Here is a 9,156-nt window from a genome sequence, read left to right as displayed (position 1 = left end):
CTTTTTGATTTTTAGGTAATCAATAAGGAATATATATACAAAAACAAATAGTTTAGTTTTTAGTCCTTCTTTATTACGTACAAACTAAAACCGATAAAGAACTATTCGACAAGGCCAATAGACAGATAACATATATTCATTTCCTCACTAAAAGCGTTCTTTTGTACTGCAGCTCAGAAATAGAACAGATGTATAACTACCTTTATTTAAGTGGTTTATTGTTTACATTTAATTATTTGCAAACATTTTTTTGTATATTCAGTAAAGGTTTAGAAATATTGCTTAAAAAACACTTAAGTGTTTATTTGTTAACAAATCATACTATGTATAGTAACTTTAAACTAACTATTTAAACTTTTTGAAATTAAAAAAAAAAGAACAGTTTTAGTTTTTGTTATAAGTTGTTCTAATCAAAATAAAACCAAGTTTTGTTTTATCGTTTAATTTACTGAACATTAAGTTGTTTTATTGTTAAATAATTTATTCCATTTATAAATGCGATGACTCACGTTTTAGCATGAATAATTACAATTTTAGACAACATTTAGTAGTAGCTGTAAGTTTTTAGAAATAGTACGAGTACAAAAAGTTAAGTATACAACTAAATTTCTTATTAAAACTTTTTTAGTTGTAGATATACATTAATTTTTAGAAATCTAAGGCTATAAAGTAAAACATGGTTTAAGTAGGTTTTTTCTAAAACTATAAACAAAAGTTTTTTTACAAACTTTACTTTTGAATTATTATTTGTTTAAAAAATTGCGTTTAGACTTCTTATTTACTTGCAGTGTAATAACTATGGCGTCTACAATTGTCGTCGATTGCTTACTGTAATGCGCTTTTTATAAATGACGTACATAGAACTGATCTACTTATTTTAACAATAAAAAAGAGCTTTATCTAGATGTATAAACTCAAATATATTTTGTGTTTTATAAGTATTTAAGATTTAGATTTGCATTGTGTTCACAGAAAATTATAGTTTTACTGTGAAGTGAAATATAGATTCGTTGATAAAACAGTTGTAAAGAAAACTTGACAGTTAACAAGCACTAATAAAATAAAAACACTGCTGAAAAAGTTTTGTCACTTATTTGCTTTAAACCATAAGTAGAACATTTTGATACTTTGACTTTACAATTTTTTAATTTTTTTTTTATGAAAAAAAAAAAGTGTTAATGGTTTTGCTTAAATGCATCGTTTACGTATTTTGTATTTAATATTAATACTTATTTATAGTAATTATAACTTATTACTGGCCAGCGATAACAACTTCCTTAATAACTCAATTAAATTTACTTTTGCTAGAATGATAGTTTATATGACAGTTGTTGACTTTAGATCTTAAATCTAAAAACGGTTTAGCTTGACAGTACAGTTTTTAGGTTTTTTTTATTGTGTTGTAAACAATTAAAAGTCGAAACAAAGCTAATTTAAATTTTTCTAGATTTTTTTTTAACCAATTTATATACTATATAGAAACTATTAATTTGAATTTTAAGCACGTAAATGGATGAAGAAAAGGCATTTCAAGTTCAGATGTATGCTAACTTTATTATTGCTAATGTAAGTAATATTGATTTTTATGTTTTTTTTTGCTAGATGGACGTAGTCAGCTTTTCGAGTGAGTAAAGAAATCACTTTTATACTAATAAAAAATACAATAAAAAAAAACTTAAATTTTTTTTAGTATGTTTTTATAAGTGTTAAAGGACTTAAAAACGTCAAAATGCTACAAAAAAATTTTTTTAATAAAAATTGCAACAAGTTTTATAAAAAAGTAAAGTTTAAATTGCAAAGATTAAACAGACCAGTTCTTTAAATTAAAGATATATAAAAAAAAATTATAACTACTGATTATATTAAAAAATATTGCATTTTTATAATTTTTGAAAAAAGGCAAGAAAAGAAATAAGGAAAAAATTAAAAGAAGATATAAATAAAATTCCAAAATTAAACGAAAAGGTACCAAGAAAAGACACAGTTATTACACAAGATTCCAATTATTTTTCAAGAAATGTTGAAGAGTTAGTATTTGGAACTCGAATTATGGTGCCTTTGTTCGTCCAAAAAAGTGTACATTACTTGGAAAAAAATTGTAAGTTTTAACAACTTCTTATTCTGTTTGTAAAACTGTTATGGAATAAGTGTTTTTCAACGTTATGTTGTATACACAAATAGCTGTAAACTGAAACCTATATATAAATATATTGTTATAATTGATAATTTTTACAAAAATAAAAAAATAAAAGACTATAAATAACATCAACCCTGTTACATAGGTATGTAATTTTTATAAAACTTACAACACAAAAAAAATTTTCAGGATAAAAGGTAATTTTAAGATAAAAAAAAAAATGTTTTTACTTCCTTAAATATTTTTAAAACTTAAAAATTGTGTATTTGTCTAATTTGATTTTAATTTTTAGGTTGAATGTAAATAATAAAAACTTTAGAACGTATTATTCAATTGTTGGTTGTTGTATAAACAAGCAGTTTTAAAAATTTTTACAGCTGAGCACAGTAAATTACAAGAAAATAAATTATGTTTGCACCAAACGGTAAAAAGTAAAAACTTTAATTAAAAAACACAAATTTTCTTACTTCTAGCTTTTTTAAGAGCCACAATAAAAGTTCTTAACACCATTTTTAAGTTAAAAATTTAAATAAATAGCGTCTTAAGTCCTATCAGGTCTGAACAGTTAGCTTTTTATACAATAAACATAGCAGAAACGTCATTATTAAAATGATTTTCACCTTTGAAAATTTTGTGTGTACAATAAAACAACTTTTATGCACACTAATGTGTTCTGGTTCACCCCATGTGAACCATTGGTATAAACACCAAGTTTTAAAATTTAAAACCCAGATTCTGTTAGCAACTTTTTTATGTTTTACTAAAAATTCTGGTTGTGACAAATTTTATTTATTAAATATATATTTGATTGCAGTAAGAAAAGCAGTAGTATTAAAATAGGTCAAGCATTTTTGTGTTCCAAGACTCTGTTCTACTAATTGCTTAGATAAAAATGAAGATTAAAATGTTCAGTTAATTCTTACAATTTTTTTTTAAAGCTTTATTTTTTCTGAACATCTTTGCAATTAAAATTCTGTTGAGAGAAAAAAACATCTACAACTTTCTAGTGTTTATTATAATTTAGAAAAAACTAGTAACAATTAAGGTTTTAAAATTATTAGACTGTTTACATTTTCAGGTATCGACCAGGAAGGAATTTACCGCATTCCTGCCAACAATAAAGACAGAAACATTTTCATAAACATGTACGACCAAGGTATTAAGTTAGCTTCAAATGCAGTAAAAATAAGTAGTTGAAAATATTATAATACAACTATTAGAATTGGATAAAACATGTTTTTTTTTTGTGCTGTTTTGAAATAAGTAATTTATAGAACAATTTAAGTAATAAAGTTTTGAAAATATATGTTGTAACTTTTATACTATGCTTCGCTTAAGTACTTAACTTTAAAAACTTAAGTAAATTTGGGAAATCTTTAAGTTTATTATACTGCAACCTATAAAATCAGAAATTAAGTATTTCAAAAAGTTTTGACTTTATGGCATAAAAACACTTTATATTCCATGCGTCCAGTCAATAAAAACTAAAAACAAAACAATAAAAATAATTGTTATTTAATCTTTTAATGATCTGAAAAAAGAACAACTTTTAATTAAAAAGTTAATGATAAAAAAATAATTAAATGTACTGAGTTTAATCAAAATAAAATTGTAAGATAGAAAACTGGACTTCGATGCATACCTTGGAAGGCGTTCCGGTCAGAAATCAGGAAATGTGGTGTCTGCAGCGCTGAAGTGGTTTTTCAGTGACAACAATCTACCTCAACCAATCATACCCTACCATTTGCATGATGAGCTGAAAATGGCAATTGGTGAGTATAAATTTGCTATAAAACATACTATACTACGTAGCCTAAAATACTAGATTTTGAGACTGTTAAAAAACATTTGTACTTTTTGAACAGTGAAACGTTAGTTGAACAAAGTATATTCATACATAAAACATTTGTTTTGCTTTTTTTTGCTGAAAACAATTGAAGTTTTATTAATTAAATCTAAATTTATGTTTGTAAATTTTTTAAAGACAGTTTAACTACTTATAAGTTTAACAAAACTGTTAAAAAAATAAGTGTTTGTTTTGCAAACATCAGTTAGTATTAGTAAAAATGCGTTGTTTGTATTGCTAAATGAAAGTTATAAAAAATTCAGTATAATTTTGTAGAAGTTCATAAACTTTAGTACTTATACTTTTGATTTATATAAACATCAAAATATCATTTACAGTTTACTCACTTACGATAACAAGAAAACTAACATGTTTTATTTATGTATACTTATAAAAATATTAATAAAAAAAGATTTTTTTTTAATGCACAGAAATACCTCCGTCTTCAACGAGAGTTCTGTCCATAAGAGGGAGCTATCAGAAGCTACCTCCCGCGAACTACAACACTTTGAAATACGTTTGCAACCATCTTTACAAGTTTGTACAGTTAAAAACAATTCTTGCATTCATTACAAAATTATATTACTGCAGTAATTATATTAAAATTATTGCAGGGTTTCCAATCATGCGAATCTCAACAAAATGGACGAAGGAAATCTGGCTGTATGTTGGTGGCCGAACTTGTTTCATCCGATAATTGACAACTTGCACAAAGTTAACGCGGATACCAGCTTGTGCGAAGTCGTAAGAATCAGCATCAAGCAAAACCAGTTTATTTTTAACGGAAAACCAGAAGTGCCGGACTTGAAATAATAGACGTTTGCCTAAAAACAAGGCGACTGTTTTCTATGTAATACATTAGGTATTAATTACTAATTAAAAGTTTGTGCATGGTTTTAAAGCAGTAATCGGCAAGCTGCGGCACGCAAGGATGTTTTTATCAAACTTACGATGAGGCCTGCGAAACGTAAATCACGGCCCGTGAAAGAAATAAAATTTACACTAGATATTTAGGAGTTTAGATTGATAAGTAAAAAACAAAAAGGTCTTAAGCACAATTTACCGGGATTAGAAACTTACATTAGATATTTCGGATTCTTTTTATGAAGAATAAAAACTAAAACTAGTACTGTGGCCGACAAATATTTTAATTTTCTAAGTATGCATCGCAACCACCAAATACCTGCCGACTCCTGCTTCAAACTTTATTTTCTTTACTTTGTGCCATTGAGTAGATAAAAAAATATTTCTGTTATTTTTGCTTGTATTATATCCAAAATTAGGCTGCTGAAGCGATTAGTTATTTGTTTTTTAATGATTTAGGAGTTTTGTGATAGTTTATGATATCAAATTTAAATTATTTCTTACACTTCAAAGTTTTTTTAGCAACATGTTAGTTTTCTCTTTATCTTTTTTAGATTATTGTCGTAAAGTGTTAACTATTCAAAAGAAAACAATGGTTTAACGTTTTCAAAATTATTAAAATAAGTTATAAGACAAGCTTCTATATGAGTAAAACCATAATGTAAAGTAAAATCTGTTAAGTAATTATAACAGAGTGATAATAAATTTTAATAATAATAACATATTGTGGAAATATATTTTGTAGAACTATTATTATCTGTGTTGAATGTAGTTTTCATTTTATTAACTGTTAAAATTATTTTACAGTTCGCTTTTGGTAAGTTTTAATTACTAAAAAAAATTACAATAAAAGTTTTGAAATTTTAACTTAAGAAATTAAACTTAGAATTTCGGTCTTAGTAGCTAAGCAATACTCTTTTATTCAAATTGATAAAATATATTTAGTGTTATCTCATTCAAAATCTGAAAAAACAACTAAAATGCAGTTTTATATTACTTTAAGGATTTTTATATAATTCTAGAACACTCATAAGAGCACTTTTTAGTTTTTCATGTTATTTTAAAAATATATAACAATAAATAACTGCTTTTATGTTCAACGTTACATAACAAAAACACGAGCTTGATAGTGGTATCTGCGCACGCTATAGTTGACTAGTGAAGCGGAAAATTTTACATAACGCTTTAAGTTTGATTAGAACCCTGAGGCATGTAAAGCAGTTGAACTAGTAAACTTCGCAATCAAGTTTTAATACAACATTACTTAATGATTCTTTTAAAAGTTATCAACTAAGTATAATATATAGTTTTTTGAATTTTTGAATGATTTTAAGCAGCTATGATCATTTTAAAAAGGTAAGTGGTGGCAAAAAAAATTATTTGTTTTGTAGAAACTGGTTTTATTAGTAGTTGTACGTTATTTCCAGGTTGTAATTTTAAACGTACTTTTTTATACTAAGATATTTGTACAAAAAAAAAAAAAGAAAATGTATATACTTTTTGTTACTTAAAGAAAATAGATGTTTATATTTACAAACATACATAACTAACGTAAGATTTTTGAAAACAAAAATAAATATCAACTAAAGAAACAGCATAAAACAAAAAGTTTTAAATACAAATATTCTCAGACAGTCTGAAAATAAATAAGCTTAAACTAAATTATCATAAAAGGATTCATGAGTTTTTAAATATTAATTAAACGTTGAGACAGTTTATAAAAATAAATTAATTTCATAAGCATGTTAAAATTAATAAGATACCTTATACTACGGTTCTAATGCGGTTTTAAACCAAATTAATGATTGAAATAATAAAAGAAATATATGTATACCTAACTTACTGCGTATTTCTTTTTACAAAAAAACTTTTGTTATGACTAAAATGTAGAAGTAAAGATAAGCTGTTTTTTTTTCATAATTCTAAATGTTAATAACAACAAAGTAATTGCCTTTTTTAAAACAGAAATCTTTATCAATAAAAGTTTATTGCAAAGTTTTACAATCACTGCTTGAAAAAGCTTTTGGTGTTTTTGTAAAAGCTCTATGAAAATATTCAAAACAAATTATCAATGCTTTTTTAGGAAAATTATTTAAAGATACATAAAACCTTTTACTCTTAATTTTTGCATAACTTTTATTAAATTTTCTGTTTTTAATAACACTAAAAAAGAGAAAAAAAATCTTACACAGTTCTTAAAACACTAAGTAAAAGTATTTAAAAATTTTAAATTCTAAACTGTTTTACTAATGTTTTAGAAAAGAAAATGACGTAGAATACTTTTTGAAGTATATAAACTTTTGAGTAATTTTATAGAGTTTGTTCCAACCTATAGCAATAAAAAGAAGCAATGTCATCAGCTTCAAAGGAACTTATTCAGAGTAAAAATCTACAACAACTGGTAAATTTATGAAAAATTAGACTTTAGAAGTTATTGTTAAAATATTTTTATCGATAATTTCAAATGAGTTTTTGATTACTTAAATGTTTCTTAAATTATTTCTTAAAAATTGTAGTCAACTATGCTACAGCATTAAAAAATATTTGTATTTAAATATTTAGGAAAATAATTTATAGTAGTATAGATTGCAACATAGTTTACTCGTTTACTTTAATAACTCTAAAAAAAACTTAAATAACTTTTAAACTTTAAAAAGTTCAGTATATACGTTACCTTATGATACTTGATAGTAAAAAAAAACTCTAGTTATAAAGAAATATTTAAATGCAATTAAGTTTTCATCACAGCTACTTATATGACTATCATTTTATTTCAAAGTAAATACTCTAGTTTTATAAAAATTATCTATAAAAACTCATATGCACTATGAACCTATCTGATATCTAAGTTCTTATAATACTTACAGAGTAACATCTACTCAAGCTTGGACAGTCTTCCGAATGAATCAGACCAGGAGGAGGTGAAACCCCTGTACAAAAACTTCATATCGGGAGGTTTCGGAGGAACTTGCGGAGTGGTCTGCGGCCAGCCCCTCGACACCATCAAGGTCAGGCTGCAGACCATGAGAGAGCAGGTCAGGGGCAGGAGACCAGAGTTCACCGGCACCTTTGACTGCTTCAGAAAAACAGTGAGAAACGAAGGTTTCCGCAGCTTGTACAAGGGAATGGGTGCTCCGGTGGCGGTGAGGGCCCCCATTTTCGCCACCTTGTTTTCGAGCTTCGGGCTCGCCAAAAGCCATATTATCGATTATCACAAAGACCCCAACCACAAGCTGGTGTTTTCGGAGAACTTCGCGTGCGGCGCGTTCGCCGGCCTCTTCAGCTCGATAATAGCGGCACCTAGCGAGCGAATCAAGTGCTTGCTGCAGATACAGCAGGACTCCGGGAGAAAGGTCTACAACGGACCCGTCGATTGCGCGAGGAAGCTGTACCGCGGAGGAGGAGCGAGATCGATTTTCAGAGGAACTTCGCTGACCCTCTGCCGCAACGTTCCCGCCTTCGGCGTGTACTTTGCGGCTTACGAGGCCATGAAGCAGGTCGCAAATCAGGAGGAAGGTTCAAAGCTCAGCGCCGTGCACGTCATAATAGCGGGAGGAACCGCCGGATGCATGTTCTGGTCGGTGGCGATCGTTCCCGACGGGCTGAAGACCAGGTTTCAGACGGCGCCTAACGGGAAGTACCGGAACATTAAGGAGCTGTTTGTGGACGTTGTGCGAAAGGAAGGTTTCAGGGGACTTTTTCGCGGGTTTGTGCCCGTCATGCTGAGGGCTTTCCCGGCCAACGTGTGCAGTTTTTTGGCGTACGAGCTCGCACAAAAGTTTTTGTGTTACGTTTAGTTTTGTAAACTTTTAAGTTTCTTTATTTTAATCAATGTTCTACTGCCTCAATTAACAACTTTAAAAATTGTTTTTTGTTTTCTAATTCTTATTTAAATTTTTTTAACAGATTTTTTTTTTGTTGGTTGCGAACAAGTATTAGGCTATTGTGTTAAAAGCTAAACTGTATTTACGTTTTAAAATAGATATATCCCATTAATTTTAGGTAGTTTATTTATTTTAGTGTTTCATGTTTTTATAAAAATTACTTTTGCCTGAAATTAATGAAAGTACTGTGAAACATTATAAAACTGATGAAAAAATAACTATTATGTTATTTTTATAATCTGACGTGACTGCTTTAAAGAAAAATATTAAAGTCTTAATCTTTATAAATTAGACATTTCATCAAGTTTCAAAACATTAAAAAAACTATAAAAGTATAGGTAGCTAATTATTGTGTAATATAATACTATAAAAGTATGTATTTTAAAGGATAAAAAAAAACTATGGTTAAATATTTTGGTATTTTT

General features: G+C 27.4%; 2 protein-coding genes across 2 annotated transcripts; both read left to right on the top strand.

The window, feature by feature from the left end:
• Positions 1–1,602: 1,602 nt before the first annotated feature.
• LOC145841544 (rho GTPase-activating protein 5-like) lies at positions 1,603–4,796 on the top strand. The gene is made up of 5 exons (XM_082948901.1): positions 1,603–1,624; positions 3,216–3,293; positions 3,754–3,909; positions 4,415–4,520; positions 4,598–4,796. Exons 1-5 carry the CDS (start codon positions 1,603–1,605, stop codon positions 4,794–4,796), a joined length of 561 nt encoding a protein of 186 aa, XP_082805027.1.
• Positions 4,797–6,074: 1,278 nt separating this feature from the next.
• On the top strand, positions 6,075–9,028 carry LOC145840321 (mitochondrial carnitine/acylcarnitine carrier protein-like). The gene is made up of 3 exons (XM_082947541.1): positions 6,075–6,203; positions 7,164–7,248; positions 7,715–9,028. The coding sequence occupies exons 2-3, from the start codon at positions 7,198–7,200 to the stop codon at positions 8,642–8,644; spliced, it is 981 nt and encodes a 326-aa protein (XP_082803667.1). The 5' UTR covers positions 6,075–6,203; positions 7,164–7,197; the 3' UTR covers positions 8,645–9,028.
• The last annotated feature ends 128 nt before the right edge of the window (positions 9,029–9,156 follow it).

This window comes from Thalia democratica, chromosome 7 (assembly GCF_965202585.1).
Source record: "Thalia democratica chromosome 7, ktThaDemo2.hap1.1, whole genome shotgun sequence".
Lineage (NCBI taxonomy): Eukaryota > Metazoa > Chordata > Thaliacea > Salpida > Salpidae > Thalia > Thalia democratica.
Note: the sequence above shows the minus strand (reverse complement) of the source record. Positions and strands in the feature narration are given on the sequence as shown.

Bases quoted from the DNA above. Each gene is read 5' to 3' on its own strand.
- LOC145841544 (XM_082948901.1), top strand. From the start codon at position 1,603: ATGGACGTAGTCAGCTTTTCGA. The intron at 1,625-3,215 runs GTGAGTAAAGAA...TTACATTTTCAG, and splicing joins GGACGTAGTCAGCTTTTCGA to GTATCGACCAGGAAGGAATT. The intron at 3,294-3,753 runs GTATTAAGTTAG...TAAAATTGTAAG, and splicing joins CATAAACATGTACGACCAAG to ATAGAAAACTGGACTTCGAT.
- LOC145840321 (XM_082947541.1), top strand. From the start codon at position 7,198: ATGTCATCAGCTTCAAAGGAACTTATTCAGAGTAAAAATCTACAACAA. The intron at 7,249-7,714 runs GTAAATTTATGA...TAATACTTACAG, and splicing joins GTAAAAATCTACAACAACTG to AGTAACATCTACTCAAGCTT.